The following is a 16,916-nucleotide window of genomic DNA, read 5'->3' as shown; positions in this document are numbered from 1 at the left end:
GAGGGGGAGGGAGAGACGGGGACAGAGGGAGAAGGGGAGGAGGGAGAGAGATAGAAAGAGGGAGGCAGAAAAGGAAGGGGGAGAGCGTGGGAAGGAGGGAGGGAGAGAGAGGAGGAGGGAGGAAAAGGTTGAGAGAGAGAGATGAAGTGGGAGAGAGATAGAAAGAGAGAGACAGAGAAAGGAGGGGGAGAGAGAGGGGAAGGAGGGAGGGAGGGAGAGCGAGAGGGAGAAGGGGGAGGAAGCACGAATAGAATGACAGGGGGAGCGAGGATAGGCAGGTGGGGAGCAGGGAGTGAGACACGAGGAGAGGGTGTTCAGTCTAGAGACGAACGAACAGAGAGCATCAGATAGAGTGGGTGTAGAGAGAGACGTGGAACAGGGCAAGTAGACGAGAAGGAGAGAGAGTGAGAGCGAGGGAAGGGGCGGCGATCTGCGTCTCGCAGCGAGGTCTCTCAGAAGATGCAGACTACAGCGTGAGAGACAGCTCAGTTTACGGCTCCAGAGACATGCTCCTGACTCGAGACACGTGCCGGAGCTGAAGGATCCAGGCTGAGGGGTAGACAGGGAGTGAGTGTGGGGAGCGCTGGTGGACAGCTCCCGGAGAGAACACTCCTACACATCACCTGAAAGGGGAGACCCCAGAGTTAAAATCTGTGTCCAGCGCGCCCCTCCCCAAGTGGTGAGGGGGCTTAGAGGAGAGGCCGGCAGCTTGCTATCAGCTTGATTCCCCTGGACTGCACCTGCCTGTGCCAGCTTCCTTCACCTGCTCCATCTGTGCCAGTCCTCCTCCGCCTACACTTACCTACCTGTACAGCCTACTTCATCTCGTGCCAGCCTTCCTCCACCTGGATCCACCATTGCCTGCCTTCCCACACCTGCAGCCGTCTGTGCCAGCATCCCTTCCCCTGTGCCAACCTTCCACCGACTGAAGTGGCGCGCGCCAGGCTCCCTGCATCCGCACCCACCTGTGGCAGCTTTCAGTCACCCGTGTCAACTGTACTCCATGGAAAGTCACCTGTGCCAGTCTTCCTACAGCCGCAGTCACCTGAGCCAGTCTTGTTTCACCAGCACTCGTTGATCCCATCGTTCCCCTCCCTGTGCCAACCTCACGCCTCTTACTTGCCCCAGTCTTCAGCTGCATGGGACTCATTCTAATTCGCCAAAGTTATCTCACCGGTAGCAGCCTTCGTTCACCTGTTCTAGCGCTTCGATGACTACCATTATCCGATGTGCTAGCAACAAGCCACCTACTTCTACCCGCCCCAACCAGATGTCCAGCCTCCATTTACCCGTGCTTCTGGCCTAATGGTTACCTTTGCCACCTACATTTTACTGTGCCAGCCTAAATTCATGTGTTGAAGTTCCACCCTCACCTACCAGTCTTCTCCACCTGTGCCAATCATCCCACGCAGTTGCCAGCATTTATTCAGTAGTGCCACCCTTCCACCTTTTCCAGTTTCCATTAAGCTGTGGAACCCTTCTTCTACCCGTGCGAGACGTAAGTCACCTCTCCCAAAGGCCCCACCTGTGCCAACTGCCCCGCCGGTGCCAGCCTTCCTCCACCCGTGACAGCCTTCCTCCCCCTGTGTCCGACTTTCTCCATCCACCCCAGCCTGGATACAATTGTGCCAACCGTCATTTAGCTGAGCCATCCTTCCCCTGCCAGTGCTAGCCTTCGTATATCTGTGCCAATCTTCCCAGCACGTGCCAGCCCTTCTCTCTCTGTGACAGCCTTCATTCACTCGTCCTCCACGTGTGCAAGTTTTCATCCCGCTCCGACAGCCGGCCCACACACCTGCTATCCTTTCATTAATTGCGACATCGTTCAATGCCTATGCCACCCTTCATTTCCCCGTGCCAGCTTCCCTCTACATCTGCCAGTCTTCAGTCATCGGTATCAGCATTCTTCATCTTTACCAGCCTTCCTCCGTGTGTGCCAAGCTACATGTGCCAGCCTTTCTCTGCCCGTGACACCTTCGCTCCCCCGGAGTATCCTTCCTGTAATTGCGCCCACTGTGCCACCCACCTTCCTCTCGTAAACCTCTGCTAGCATTGCCCCAGCTGTGCCACTCTATTGCCTCCCGTGCCAGTGGACCCGTATCAGCTTTCTTGCCCCTGCCCTCTGCATTCACCGCTGCCATCCTTCATTGGGGCAGAGTCCCGTTATCCCGTTGCAGCTTCCTTGGGCCCTCTTGAACCAACCTACTTATTCTGCGCCAGCCTTTGAGGTGGGCACTGCCCAGACGCAGCAAGCCCCATCCCAACGGAGAGCATGTGGGAAGCCTCTGCCAGCCCAGAGATGGGCAACGAGTCCTTTCTGATGAACGAGTCGTGCCTTGGCAGAGCCCTGCCAGAGGGCAACAGCACCGACCCCCGCAGCCCCCCCAGACTGGTGGACGCCTGGCTGGTGCCCCTCTTCTTCGCCATGCTGATGGTGGTGGGGCTGGCGGGCAACTCTCTGGTCATCTACGTCATCTCCAAACACAAGCAGATGCGGACCGTCACCAACTTCTACATAGGTAAGGGGGGTGCGGGAGGGGGCGCCGAGTGGGGTCTGATCAATGAAGGGGGGCGGGCGGTATACGAAGGAAGGGTGCCGGCCGGGCACGAGCAGTGACAGGGAACGGAAGGAACTGGGGTGCGAGCAGTGTAGTGTGGGCCGGTGGAGAGGGGGGAGTGGCGAAGACAGAAACGACCAGGAGTGGGAGCGACAAGGGGGGGCATGCAACAGAAAATGGGTGCAATCCATGCGAGGCGCATGGGTGGACTACGGGCATTGGCGAAGGAGGCAGGGAGCAATGAAGATGATGGGACGGGTAGCTAGGGGGTGCCAGCATTGAATGGGATGGAGGTGTCAGCAATCAACCAGGAGAGCGACGCATGGATTTGGTATCGGGGTGGAAGAGACACAGTGAGTGTCTAGGGATATGAGAAATAAAGGCAGGGGCTGGAGGGACGGCAACACAGTTAAGATCCAGGTGGGGGATACATGGGTGCAAGGACTGGGGGGCGGCAAGTGCGGGTCCTGGGAGCAAGAAATGCAGATGGCATCGGGGAGCAAGTCAAATAAAGTGAGGGTCCCCGGGAAGTATAAGTAAAGGCAGGGACTGGGGGCAAGCAGTAAGGAGAGGGCTGTGCCGGGGAAGGTGGGCAAGGGATGTAAGTCGAGCAAGGGTGCAGCACGTGAGGGTCAAGGGTGACGAGAAACGGAGGTAGGATCCTGGTGCAGGCATTAAAGTGGGAGTCCAGCAGAACGAGACATGGAGGTGAGATCCTTGTGCACGCATACAAGTGAGGGTTCTGGAGAGGAAGACATGAAGGTGGGGTCCTGGTGCAGGCATTAAAGTGAGGGTCCAGGATAGTGAGACATGAAGGTGCGATCCTGGTGCAGGCATTAAAGTGAGGGTCCAGGTGAGTGAGACTGAAGGTGAGATCCTGCTGCCGGCATTAAAGTGAGGGTCCAGGAAAGTGAGACATGAAGGTGGGATCCTGGTGCAAGCATTCAAGTGAGGGTCTAGGTGAGTGAGACTGAAGGTGAGATCCTGGTGCCGGCATTAAAGTGAGGGTTCAGGAAAGTGAGACATGAAGGTGGGATCCTGGTGCAGGCATTAAAGTGAGGGTCCAGGTGAGTGAGACATGAAGGTGGGATCCTGGTGCAGGCATTAAAGGTAGGGTCCAGGATAGCGAGAAACGAATGTGGGATCATGGGACTGGCATTAAATCCAGGGTCCAGGAGAGCGAGATGGTTTTGGTGTGCAATCAATCATGCTAGAGTCAAGATTTACACGAAACGAAGACAGGGACCATGTGCAGTCCACAGGATGAGGGTCAAATAGAATGCACAATGAACATGGGTTCTAGATGCAAGAAATAGCATAAGATTTCAGGATAGCGAAATCTAAGGGTGTGATCAGGGTACAGGCAATAAAGCAACGTTTTCCTGAAATAACTGATAAAAACCACGATTAGTCAGCTGTCTTACATGTGGGCAACTAAACTACATTTTGAAGATTCTATTGACACAGTTGTACTGGCCCTGAAGAAGCTCACTGTTAGTGGGTTGCTAATATGTTTTATAAGCAATGATGTCAAACATGTGTAGGCCGAGCAATGCTTTTAAGTGATGCAACCAAGCAAAAACCTTTCCATGCCAAGATAAGTGATGCTGCGTGTATTTATTGTTTAATTACATTAGGAAAAGTTAATTTCATGTATCTATCTTAATAAGAAAATAATTACACGAATTACTAATTGGAGCACAAATAATTATTGTATGATTGTGCTTTTCTGCAGTCATACATGTATACATGATAGTTATAACTGATGTAAGGAAGATGCAGTCGTGTGAAGCCCATATGCCAATTTCTAGGTGAGAAACATTGGAAAAGCATTCACCATCTCCCCTTTACTTTAGGCGTAAGCGCATTGTAAAGAAATAACGTACAAATTCTTATGGCACAACTGAAGCCGCTGCTGTATCCAGTGTTTTCCCGGGAAACTTAAGCTCTTTGCCTACCTATGCGAACCCCAAACCTTCCAGAAAAGCAAATTATATGATATGATAAGTCATTTATAACGAGCCTGCACGCACGTGTTTCTAGGCGCGACAAGACAAGGGAGGGAAGACAGAGGGAGGACAAGACAATCTTACTAGGCCTCATCCTTACTAGTATCATTCAGATCGTGCAAGTGCGAGAACGAGAAGTGCAAGGGGAAAGCGATAGGGGAACTGCAAGGGAGAGGGCCGGGGAAAACAGGGCAGCAGTACTCTGAGTAAGTGCAGCCAGGGCAGTGCGGCTCTGGTTAGTGCAAGGAGAACACGGGACTGTAGGGTTACAGTTACAGCCCCTACGTGTGTGGTAGGTCCAGAAGCAGTGATGGGTGACTGATCAAGAAAGAGCCTGGTACCAGTGAGACTCTGACGGTAGCCAAGCAACCAGTCGGTACAGCAGACAGGTAGGTCAGCAGGGGGAGGGAGAGAGAGAAAGCAGAGGAGGAATTTTTTGACCTGCTTCCGGAACTTCAGGTGGTTTGGCTCACGGTTGAGAGGGCCAGGGTGGCCATTTCAGAGGAAAGCACCTGCAGAGGAGAGGAATCTACCCCCCAATCTCTGCCTGGAGAAGCGTCTAATCCTTAGAGAGTTGGAGGTAGCTGAGCGAAGGCCCTGAGAAGGAAGATATTTTAGAAGAGAGCATTGGATGTAGTGCGGGCCCGGGCCCCAGAAAGCTTTGTAGACAATGCAAAAGGTCTTGCACTTGATCCCTGCAGCCACCGGGAGCCCGAGGAGAGTTTTCAGGGCTAGAGAGAGATGACCTGTGGGCTTGAGGCCAAGGATAAGGCTTGCAGTCCTGTTCTGGATTAGTTGCAGAGGGCAGAGAGTGGGAAAGGCAGATTGACAAAGAGGCTGTTGCAGTAGTCCAGCCTAGAGAGAACCAGGGCTTTGGAGACAGTGAGCTTTTAGGGGAAGTGAGAAAGGGAAGGAGTGGGACTTCTTGGCGATGTCCGAGATGTGACAAGAGAAAGAGGGAGTGGAGTTGAAGATGACACCAATGTTTTTTTACTTGCAGGAAGGTGAAAGAGAGGGCCCAAGGCAGGCGGCCAGAGTGAGAGAGTGAAAGCAGAGGTCCCAATGAGAAGGATCTCTGACTTACTGGAATTAAGGCAGAGATCAGTGGACATGCGCCAATCTTGAATCGCGGATAGACTGTCAGGAATGAGCGAGAGAGGAGAGGAGGGTGAGAGGAGCCTGAAGCAAAGCTGAGTCATCCGCAGAACACTGAAAGCTAGAAGAGAAAATAGAGATCAGATAAGCCAAAGGGGCCAAGTAGAGGTTGAAAAACCAGGGTGAGAGGATATAGCCCTGCGGAACGCCATATGTAGAGAGAGAGGTGGCAGAGAAAAAGGGAGCAAGTTGGACCTGGGAGGGGTGGTCCAAGAGGAAGGAGGTCAGCCACTCCAGGGCCTGATCCGTGATGCCCAGGTTCACACAGAGTAAATTGATCGGGAAGGCATGGTTGACTGTGTCGAAAGCAGAGGAAAGATCAAGGAGGATGAGGACAGAGGGAATGTTGGAATCCAGGTTAGAGAGCAGATCTTCACGGGTGTTCAGGAGAGCGGTATTCCTGCCTCTGGCAGCTCTCAAGCTAGACTGATGGTCATGGAGACAACCAACATATTCACTGTGGAGAGTAAGCTATGGGATGGCCAGCTTTTCCAAGATTTTTCCCAGGAAAGGGGGGATGGAGATTGGGCAATAGTTTGCCGGGCAGGTAGGATCGGCAGATGGCTTTTTGAGGAGGGGGCGCACAAGGGAGTGCTTAAGGGGAGAGGGAAACGTTCCAGTGGCGAAAGTGTGATTACAGAAATCGGCCAAGGCTGGAGCCAGGGTGTCAATATGGTCCTTGATGGTTTTGGAGGAGCAGGGGCACTATTTGGACGATCCTTTCATAGATCAAACTTGTCTAGAAACCTCATCAGGTGTCAGAGGGAAAGAGTAGAAAGGAGGAGGAGAGGGAGAGATAGCCAAAAGGGGGCCGAGAGAGGAAGAGGAGATAGAGAACAGGATGTCCTGAGTTTTAGCAGAGAAGTGAGAGACCAGAGCCATACAGAGGGCCTTGGAGGGAACAGGAGAGGCAGGGTCTGCAACAGGATTGGCCAGTTCCTTGCAGATTTTGAATATTTTGGCCATGTTGTTAGAGGCCACAGAAACACAGGCTTGAATGTGTGCACTCTTCTTGGACAGGACAGAGAGTCTCTATTGCCTTTGTAGCAGGCGGCAGGCCAGTTTATCAGAGGATGCACCTGAAGCCCTTCACTTCCTCTAAGTCACCCTGCACTTGCATTTCAGGATGGTGAGGTTGCAATCATATTAAGAGTTGCCCTTGGAGGTAGGCTTCAGACGGATTCTCATGAGAAGAGCATGAATGTCCAGGGTGGTGGAAATAGAAAGATGCAGATTAGAAAGGGCTTTGTCAGGGTGTGAGTCAGATGCAGGAGTAGGAGGAGCAGAGAAAGTAGAGGCAAAGGCATCCACTGACACACACTTCATGGGACGAATGACTGAAAAGGTAGCTGGTAGCGCTGGGGGCAGAGGGGACCTTTGCCTGAGGGATAGAGAGTTTCAGATGAGAGGTGAGTAGAAAGTGGTCAGTCCAAGAGAGAGCAGTGATAAGAGGGGAATGTCTGAGGTAATGAGAACCTCCAATGTATGTCCAGCAGAGTGTGTCGGGCCAGAGGGCAGAATGGAAAGAGAGAGAGTGTTGCAGAGGTTGTGGAAAAGCCCAGAGGAGGGATTAGTATCATCGAGGTGGATTTAAGATCTTCGAGGATGAGAAGGTGAGAAGTAGAGGCAAGGAGAGAAGAGGATAGGTCGGCCCATTCAGAGAGGGAGACCAGATGGCCTGTAGATGGTGGCCACAGTTAGAGAGAGGCCAGGAGAGATAGAGAGCCTGAAGAACAGGCATTCAAAGGAGGAGTAGGCCTGCGTAGGGATGTCAGATGCCGGGACCCACTCCAGAAGGATCAGGGCTACTCCTCCTCTAGGACAGTTGGTTCTGGGTTTGGAGAGGATCTTGTAGCCCACAGGGAGGAGAGTGTCAAAACATGTGACAGAACTGGCCGTAAACCATGTCTCTGTGAGAGTAAGGACATCTAGGTCGAGTTCTTTGAGGAGGTGACAGATGTCAGAGAAATGTTTGACAGCAGAGCGAGAAGTGAAGGTAACGACGTGGAGCAGGTTGTCACATTTGAAAGACTTCTGTGGAGGGGTACAGGATTGAGGTACACCCTGCGGAGGTGGTACAGGGGCCCGAGGGTGGGCAGAGTAGGAAGATGAGGGTGCCAGAAAGGTGGTGGAAGGAGTAGAAGGAGAAGGAGGAAGTTGATAAAACACAGGAAACGCCTATCAAAAATTAGGAGATTGGGCTGAGGGCCCTGAATCAAGATGATGCAGTTCATATAGGCATGAATGATGGCCTTGGAGGAGTGGAAGGGGGTCAAGAGGACCTCCCACCTAGTGCCACCATTAATGGAAGAGAAGGAGAAAGGAGAGAGAACAGAAACCATATGAAGTGTCCATAGGAATGGAGAGGGGACGACAAAGAGGATGTCAGTGAGAGTCTGTCTGGAGGGTCTGGGTATCAGCGATAGAGAGGCCTGGGTTGGAGACCAGGATGTCCCTCATGAACGTCTTCCTTCCAGACCTAGTGAGATGGATAGGGTAAGAGATAGAGTAGAAGTTTGAGAGGATGGGAGACAGAGAGAGCACCATAGGGGGTGCATGCAGGTAGGTGGAGGAGAAGTGGATGAGAGAAGAGAGAGAGATGCGCAAAAACACCAAGATTCGACTTTCCCAGAAGAGGGAAAAAAGGTTTATGTTTTCAAATGTGCAAATGCCATACACAGATGCATTTGCAGGTTTAAGGTGTTGTTGCGGCATAACAGACCAACATCCTCTTCGATTGTGTCACATTCTGTACTTAGCATCCAGCCCCTTACAAACTCTCCATGCAGCCAGCCTCCACCTTCCTTCCTGCTATTTTCACCCTGAGACTGAGAGAATGAGACAGCGAGAATGAGACTGAGATACTCAGACTGAGAGACAGTGACTCAGATTGAGACAGAGAGACTATGACTTACACTGCTAGACTGTGACTAACACTCAAATGCAGAGTAAGACTGAAAGACTGAGGGCCCAATTCATGGAATTATTTGTGTGGGAAATAGGGAACTTGTGTGCCAAACTGTGTGCGAAATTCCATACGTCGATTCATGGCATTGAATGTTATGATTTTCCTGGGACTTGTGTGGATTTCGCGGCGGCCTGCCATGCCCCTGAAAGTGGGCGTGGCTTGTACAGAGGGCTGGGAAGGGGGGCGGAACACAGAAAATGGGGAAGAACATGCGAGATAGTGGGCATTACGAGGGATGGGCCAGAAGAAGTCCATCGCACGCCCAATATGGCGCAGAACGATACGTATTCATGGATCCGACGGCGCAACCTCTTGGCAGGGAAATGGCCATGCAAAGCCCTCATACTATCTGCCACTTGAAGGCAGGCATACAGACACTTGCACATAGGATTCACTTTGCAGAGGTAAGATTGGGTGTCAGATTTAGGGGTGTGTGTATGCAGGTGGGGTTCTGATTTAACTTAGGGGTGCGTGTAGGCAGTGCAGCGGGGTGCAGGAACGGGTTACAGGGTGTCACATGCCGATTTTCTGAGTTTTACCTGAATTATGATAAATCATACGCATGTGGTTGGGGTGCCTGTAACAGTTAATGGGGACCCTGTGTAGGGTCCCTGAGATATAGGCCTGCTTGCAGGGGACCCCACGCACTGTTTTGAGGGTGCATGTATTTGCGCCCGGGAAGCATGCAAAGGTAGCTGTTTCTGGCTGTTTTTGCTTTGTGTGGAAGCGTGTCAGGGGCGTTCCAGCCGCAACTTGCGTATATGGTTACTTTGCGCTGACAATTCCATGAATACGCAGAGCGCACAGAAAAACGTCTGAGTGCAGGATCGTGCAGTGTCATTCTTGACGCGCTGCCTTTGTGGGATTAATGCACCCTTTTCCCTGAATCGGGGCCTTAGAGGCTTAATTGGAGAGATTAGTCTGGGTCTGAGATTGTGACTGAGAGTCTGAAACTGAGCTACTGAGACCTAGAGACTGTAACTATGATTGAGACTGAGACACCCTGACTGAGGCTCAGACTGACGGTGAGACTGACAGACTGAATTTGAGAGTCCGAGACTGGGACTTAGACTGGGATTAAGAGGCATATAGGGAATGTGACATTGTGTAACTGGATATATACACAAGAAAGGATCCTATACCTAAATTGACAAAGAAACTAAACAGCAGTCGCAATCGCACAAGTAAAATAATCACTGTCTCCACAGGATAATTCAGTAAATCATTTCATGAATCTGAATAATTTATTGTGTGAAAAGGGCAATTTTTGCATGAGTAAAAAGAAAGGAAATACATACAAAAAGGTTTAGTTTTTTAAAATCTCACAATTCACATATAACTACCACATTAAAAAGCATCCCAAATGGTGACCGTATACACAATGGTACGGTCCAATCCTCTTGTGACAAACAAGACACTACATAGAACAAGACAGGACACCCATGAATGTGCATAAGTAGAAAGATACCGTCCAAACCATCGCATTTTGTGCAATGGTTGTAAAACAGGACTGCCAATAACATCAAAGAAACATGTGCCATTATTACAAGATTAGCTAGGCCGTCAACACTGCATCACCCCTAAGGCAACCGAAATTATGTGCTATTTTAAGGACGTGAAATCAATTCATGGCCAACTTAATGGCCAACTCAAGTTTCAGCCATCAGGGTAAAAATAGTTTTAATGCACCCCAGTCTTCCTCAGGGCAAAAATATTTTATCACAAAGGGAGAGTGAAACAGGTGTGAATTGCATGCTAGCAGTGTGGATTCACTACCCCAGGGGAGGGCCTCTGTTGTTTTACTTCCATTAACACGTTTTACTTCCATTAATGCACGGCACATCCCGGAAACAAGGGGATTCGTCCCTTCTGTTCAGGTAATCCTGTGATGCTGATACAGGGCTTGTGAAGGGTGCCTTCAGTGATGTTATAATGGATTAGTACCCCGGCGAGAGACAATCAGAATGCAACAAGCATTCTGATTGGCTCTCGCCAGGTCCCTACCCGGCCGGGAATCCCTCCGTTGGGATTCCACGGCCTTTTTCCCCGGCCGGGGGCGTGGCAGCCCCTCAGCCAATGAGGAAGCTCGAAGCGGGGCCATCCCCGCTCCGAGCCTCACCGCGGCTGAGAGGCTGCATTCGCCCCCCGCCAGAGACTCGGGTAAGTCTTTTTTTTATTTTTTATTTTTCCCTTCCCTTCCCTTCCCTTCCCTTCCCTTCCCTTCCCTTCCCTTCCCTTCCCTTCCCTCCCTCCCACCCGCCCCCCAACTTACCTTCTTGATCCTGCGTCCCTGGCGGGGGACGAGGGAAGCCTCCAGCCGTGTGGAGACTCAGAGCGGGGCCATCCCCGCTCTGCGCCTCCACACGGCTGGGGGCTTCCCTCGTCCCTCCGCCGGGGACGCAGGTACTTTTTTTTTTTCTTTTTCCCCGTCCTACTCCCGCCCTCCCAACCCCACTTACCTTTTTTTGGATCCTTTTTCGGTAGCGGACGCGCAGGGAACACTTGTGTTCCCAGCGCGTCAGCTCCCGATGGCCGCCATGGAAAAGGAAAACGGACTCCGTTTTCCCTTTCCATGGCGGCGGCCATTTTCTTGGTCATTTTATTTTTCTGTCCCAAAACGCTGCAGCGTTGAAACGCTGCAGCGTTTCGGGACAGAAAAAAATTGCTTTTAGTACCCTGGTCACGCAAATTTTGCACGCCGGGATACTAATAGCAATAGAACCCTCGCGGCGGGGTCTTTACCGACTCTGGTAAGGCCCCCGCCGCTCGGGTTCTTTTGCTTAAATCGGTACATCATGTGACCAACAACCATTTGCTATCTATGTAGGAAGAACCCACTTCTCTCTCCCCTTGAGATGAAACATTACTGCCCTGAGGAAGGCTGGGTTGCATTAAAAACGTTTTACCCAACGATAGCCGAAACTCGAGCTGGCCACGAAGAAACTAGGAATCGATTTCACGTGAGTTTTATGGAGGTGATATATCGAAAAAAACAATTTCATGGTGATACTCTTGCCTGTGCTGAGACAATCTGGCAGAAGAAAGGATACTGAGCAGCAGGAACCATGGCATTTCCTACATCCTATTTACTGATTGGAACACATTTTGAAAACATTCTCCAGCGCTGATTCCCATGGTGGAAAATTCAAAACATAACAAGTATTTCAATTAATTTATGCCAAATGCATTGCAGGGTGCTCTGCCAACCAAATATTCGTCTTCTCAACACCCTGGTTCTTCTCACGGTAGCTTTTTCCTGGCCACAGGGTGACACTAAAGGTGAAACACAAGTACCAAATCCAAAAATTTGCTAAAGAACAGTTAATACAGAGATGGACTGCAAGTTCAAGCAAATAAGGGAGAAGCCATATTTGCAGTCAGTAAAGGAGGAAGGGGGTTGCACACAAGGAGGGGAGAAACATGCGTCTCCTCCTTGAAGGGAGGGATTGAGGGTGCAGGCAACAAAGAGAGATAAAATGTGCAGGCAATGAAGGGACAGCTCATGTGTAGGCACCAATATAGGCTCTCAGCCTTTAGGTAACAACTATAAAGAGCAGTGGTGCTCTACGGCCACGCAGTGTTGGCAGGACAAAAGCCATCATGGCAAGAGTGGGGGAGGGGGCAGAAGGGTAGTGGGGAGCTATGTAAAAAAGTCCTCATTTTTATGAGAATCTATGTGTCCCAAAAGTGTGAATGAAGAAGAGAGGGAGAGCTAGCCATTGGAATCCTGACAACTCAATTATTGAGGAAGGTTCCTTGCATTAGCGCGGGCAAGTAGCTTCACGGCATTGTAAGTAAAAGATGCTCCATTACCGAACTCATTGATAGTCAGTTTATTTTTCTTTTTTACATTTTTATTAGTATAATATAGTCATACGACTTTTTATACATTACCTTATAAATAAACATTGTAAGACAATTATGTCTCTAAAATTCAATCAGCGGTTTACAACTAAGCATAGTGTGATCACTAAGGACTCAATTAGATTTCATCAATTTATTGTGAGATTAAGAGCCGAAGCTTTGTAAAATGATGAATTCAATTAATGTTATTTCCCGGCATGTAATGGTCCACAAGTTCAAATTGCAATGAGCCAACAAGTCCTTCTGCCTATGTAGCTAAAACTATCACATTCATATTCGTTATTTTACAAAACTGCTGCTGAGAACACAGGTGTACATGAACACTTTCATATAAACCAAAGAAAGCAGCGCAGTTTTGTAAAATAGGATGCAGGATGCAATGTTGAAGCTGCTTACTTTGGTGTACAGGAAAGTGTTCATATATACCCTGCACTGCAACCACACTTCCACAATACTGGCACCGAAATGGTACCGTATATGTACGCCACTTTAGCGCACATTTGAAAGTGGTGGAGTGCCACAAAAATACCTGTCTTAAGATGGAAAAATACTATTACAACCCAAATTGCCGCCAACGCGCTTGTTGGTGTATAGTCGTGCAAATGCTTTGAATAATGAGTGAGGTTCTTATCAGGAAACCATTGGATTATCTTTAAAAGTGAATAATCCTCAAATAAGATGTTTCGTCAATTGATTACCTTTTAATCTTTTTCCCGTTTTTGTACGTATTGGTGCTTGAACTAAGGTGTCTTACGCTGCTAGGACATGTCGTGTTTGTCAACTAGAAATTGAAACGTCATGTATTAACATCTTGCAAAAAGTTTTTTATATGTATCAAAAAGGATATTCGAATTTGCCTGCAAACTTGAACGAATGGAAAACCGACCAATTTGGGGTATTATATATTCAGCAGAAATGGTGATACTGACTACTGCAGTCTATCACATTTGGGAAGAAATAAGAAAGATTATTTAGAAATGTATGTTTGTATGCTATGGTTTTATAATTGAGCATTTCTATATGTTATGTGATTGCATGTATGGGTGTTATGTAATTTTCTATTCCTCCTGTTTTGGTGTGATTGATTTATGTAGTGGATGTGTAAAAGTTTCTTTGTAAGCCAATGCACTAAATTATTTTCTTAAGTGCACACAAAGCCACTAACAATTAGATAAAATAGCATTTCAAATTCATAACAAGTTACTGTCCTAAAGTCTGACTATATGACTACTAAAAATAATAATATATTACCCAGAAGTAGCATAATTGGATACACTTGGACAGTGGGCCTCATTACGACTTTGGAGGCAGCCGTGCCCTTAGTAAGGGCACGGCTGCCTCCAAAACCGTGTCCGGGTTCCCTGAATGGGGAATTACCGGGCCATTCCGAGTTTGGAGGGCCCGGTAATTCCTCCCTCAGGGAACCCCATCCCGGACCTTCCCCATTCCCATTTGAGCCCCCATAGGGCTCAATGGGAATGGGCGCGGGAGCTAACAACGGGACCCGGTAAGGACGTCTGCTAAAACCAGATGTCCACATCGGGTCCCACGAGGGAACCTCATAATATTGCGGAATGGGTTAAACGGGTCCGCCACCATTAGCGGCACCCGTTAACCCATTCTGCAATACTTATAATGAGGCCCAGTAAGTTATTACTTTCCTAGACCTGAAACACTGCAGAAGCAAAGAGGGCTCCCTGTGTTTTTCTCATTCTTAGTGACCCAAAGAGCTGCCGGGCCCTCTTTTTCCCTCAAGCCTAAATAGGCTGGGACTTGAAAGAAGAAGCACATCAGATCCACTTTTGGTTCATTACAATGCAAACATGCGTTATCAAGGTTAGTCTTCCCGCAAGAAGAAAGAAATTCCAGGGGTAAAATCCCTACAAGCATTTTGATATGCAGGGATTTAGATACGGAATGTTCAATAATGCTGAGCTAAAACTTAGGACCCAGCATGTTTTTGATATTTAAATATGTATATAACAAAGTGTTCCCTCGCCGACCTGTAATCAATTTACGTAAGAACAATTGCACAATTCATTTTTATTGTATTGGTCCACATTTTCGGGGTTTTTCCAAAAATATAATACCATTTGTTTATTCATTTAAACGAGGGCAAGGATCTTGATCCATGATAACAAGGAAAATTGATGAAGGGTTTCCTGAATGTGCCTACAAAGTGGACTGTCAGTATCATGATCCAATTTAGAAATGGTTTCAGGCAGTGGTCGAAGTGTATGAAAAGAAGTAGTGGAACTACGTTTCCTGCTGGTCTGCCCCACTGCCTACAGGCCCCATCCATGCGACCCCTCCCACACACAATACAAACCCCCACACAATCGCACCTGCTATTTATAGGACTGTGCAGTGCAGTGTACTGAAGTGTAAACTTCAACTTCTTCCTTCACTTTTATTTTAAAACGAAACAATTCCGGAACAGTTTCTTTTTAAAATAAAAGTGTAGGAACAGTGAAACTTAAAAAATAAAAAGTATGGGAGCACTGTTCCCGCCCACTTCGACCTCTGGTTTCAGGTTATCAGCATTGGCTAGTCCCCGGATCCCCAGTTCCATTCAGAAAGGATAAGATGGGTACTAGGTGGAAGTGCCAATAAATACCCGAGGAGTATAAGGTCCTAAGTTTCAGATGCCCCAAACTTCAGCAACATAAAGAGCTAAAGCTGTCTAAAAGGTCCATGCCACTTCCCCCTGGGACTCCTGTTAATGGAACCGTATTTAATTTTTTTGGTATGTATTTTATTGTTTGAAACGCTGCCTAGCTAATTGGAGCGCTGTACGCAGTCTGGTAGCCGGCATTTGGGTTGGCATCTTTTAACAGTAGCACAGTACTGTGAGGTCTGTGAATCGCTATGTGCATCCATTGGAATTAGTCCTGGGTCAGGTGTTGTTGAAAGTGAAACCGGAGAATTGTGTGGACATTCCGAGCCAGCACGGGATCGCGTTCCAGAGGGTGGGTGCATGACAATAGAAGGATTGTTTGCGGGTCCTCTATTTGCGGATGAGCTGTTGTGATTCAAGCCAGTTGATTTGTTGAATGAGGAGTGTGTGTCACCAGATATGTGGAGCTTAGGCACCAGGTATGCTGGTGTGCTACTCGTGACTGCTTTGTAAATGATATATGCAGTCTTGAACAGTATCCTGGCTTGGAGTGGAAGCCAAGGTAGTTTGCGCAGGGTGGGGGTCATTCGGTCACATTTCTGTGCTCCCGTAATAAAATGTGCTGCAGCATGGTGGACCATTTAGTCTAGCCAAGTGAGCAGCTGGGCGCCCTGTCAGGAGAGCATTTCACCCATTGATGTGCGAGAACACAAGGGCCTGCACTGCAGACCGCAAATCCTGCAGTAGGATGAAGGGTTTGATTTTTTGAAGGAGAGAGATTCTGAGTTTGGCTATTGGGGCCTTCTTGGCTATGTGTTTCCGAAAGGGAAGATTGCTGTCAATGCTGAAGCCTAAGAGTTTTGCTGATCTAAGAATTGGAGATCAAATCCTTCTAGGCATATATCATTGAGCCATTGTTGGACAAGTTGTTTTTTAACGGGCGAACCGATGAGTATGAATTCAGCTTTGGAACGTTTTAATTTGAGGTAGGCAGTGAACATCCAGGAGTGGATGATGGCAAGGTAATCATGGAGACGAATGATGTCCTGCCTGCTATTTACTCTCATGTACAACTGAGTATCATCTGCTTATTGGTGGATGGCTATATTGGGATCTTTGAGGAGAGTGTCCAGTGCTCCATGTTAGTTAAAAAGGATTGGTGAGAGGATGGAGCCCTGGGGACTTCACAGGAGTCCTGGAGTCAGTTAGAATGCAAGGAGTTAATCTGGACAGCCTTGTGTCTGCCTGAGAGGTAGAGAAGGTAAACCAATTCAGGACAGTGCCAGAGAATCCTATCCTGTCAACAAGGAGGGAGAGAAGGATGCAGTGGTCAACTGTGCTGTATGCAGCCGAGAGGTCAGGAGGACGAGGAGGCTTGATTCATCCGTATCCATGATTTGGAGAGCACCATCCACCAGCTGGATGGTGGATGTCTCAGTGCTACACTTTGGGTGGAACCCTGACTGATAGTCATTTAGGAGGTGGAGTTGTTCAATTCTGGCAAGGAGTTGTGTAGCAACTACTTTTGCAAGATTTTGGCAAAATACAGGAGGTTTGCAATGGGCTTATAGTTGGCCAGGTGGCCTGGATCTAGGATTGTTGTTTTCAAAAGAGGTTGTATGAGACCAGTCTTAAGGGTGTCCAGGAATAATCCTTCTCTGAGGGAGGCATTGAGGATGCTGAGGAGCATTTTCTGCCCGACAATTGTTTAATGATGGAGCCGGAATTATATCATCAGAGTAAGA

The 16,916-nt window shown here is 48.8% G+C and overlaps 1 protein-coding gene across 1 annotated transcript in view; it reads left to right on the top strand.

Annotated features, from left to right (window-relative positions):
- Positions 1 to 288: 288 nt before the first annotated feature.
- KISS1R (KISS1 receptor) overlaps positions 289 to 16,916 on the top strand; it is a 739,185-nt gene continuing 722,557 nt past the window's right edge. The window contains exon 1 of the mRNA XM_069647574.1: positions 289 to 2,519. Within this exon, the coding sequence (XP_069503675.1) occupies positions 2,273 to 2,519 (247 nt within the window). The 5' untranslated portion in view covers positions 289 to 2,272. The remainder of the gene's footprint in view (positions 2,520 to 16,916) is intronic.

Source organism: Ambystoma mexicanum, chromosome 1p (genome assembly GCF_040938575.1).
Source record: "Ambystoma mexicanum isolate Mex_15411 chromosome 1p, UKY_AmexF1_1, whole genome shotgun sequence".
In the NCBI taxonomy this organism is placed as follows: Eukaryota; Metazoa; Chordata; class Amphibia; order Caudata; family Ambystomatidae; genus Ambystoma; species Ambystoma mexicanum.
The sequence above is the reverse complement of the archived record's forward strand: the minus strand, read 5'-3'. Positions and strand labels throughout refer to the sequence as shown.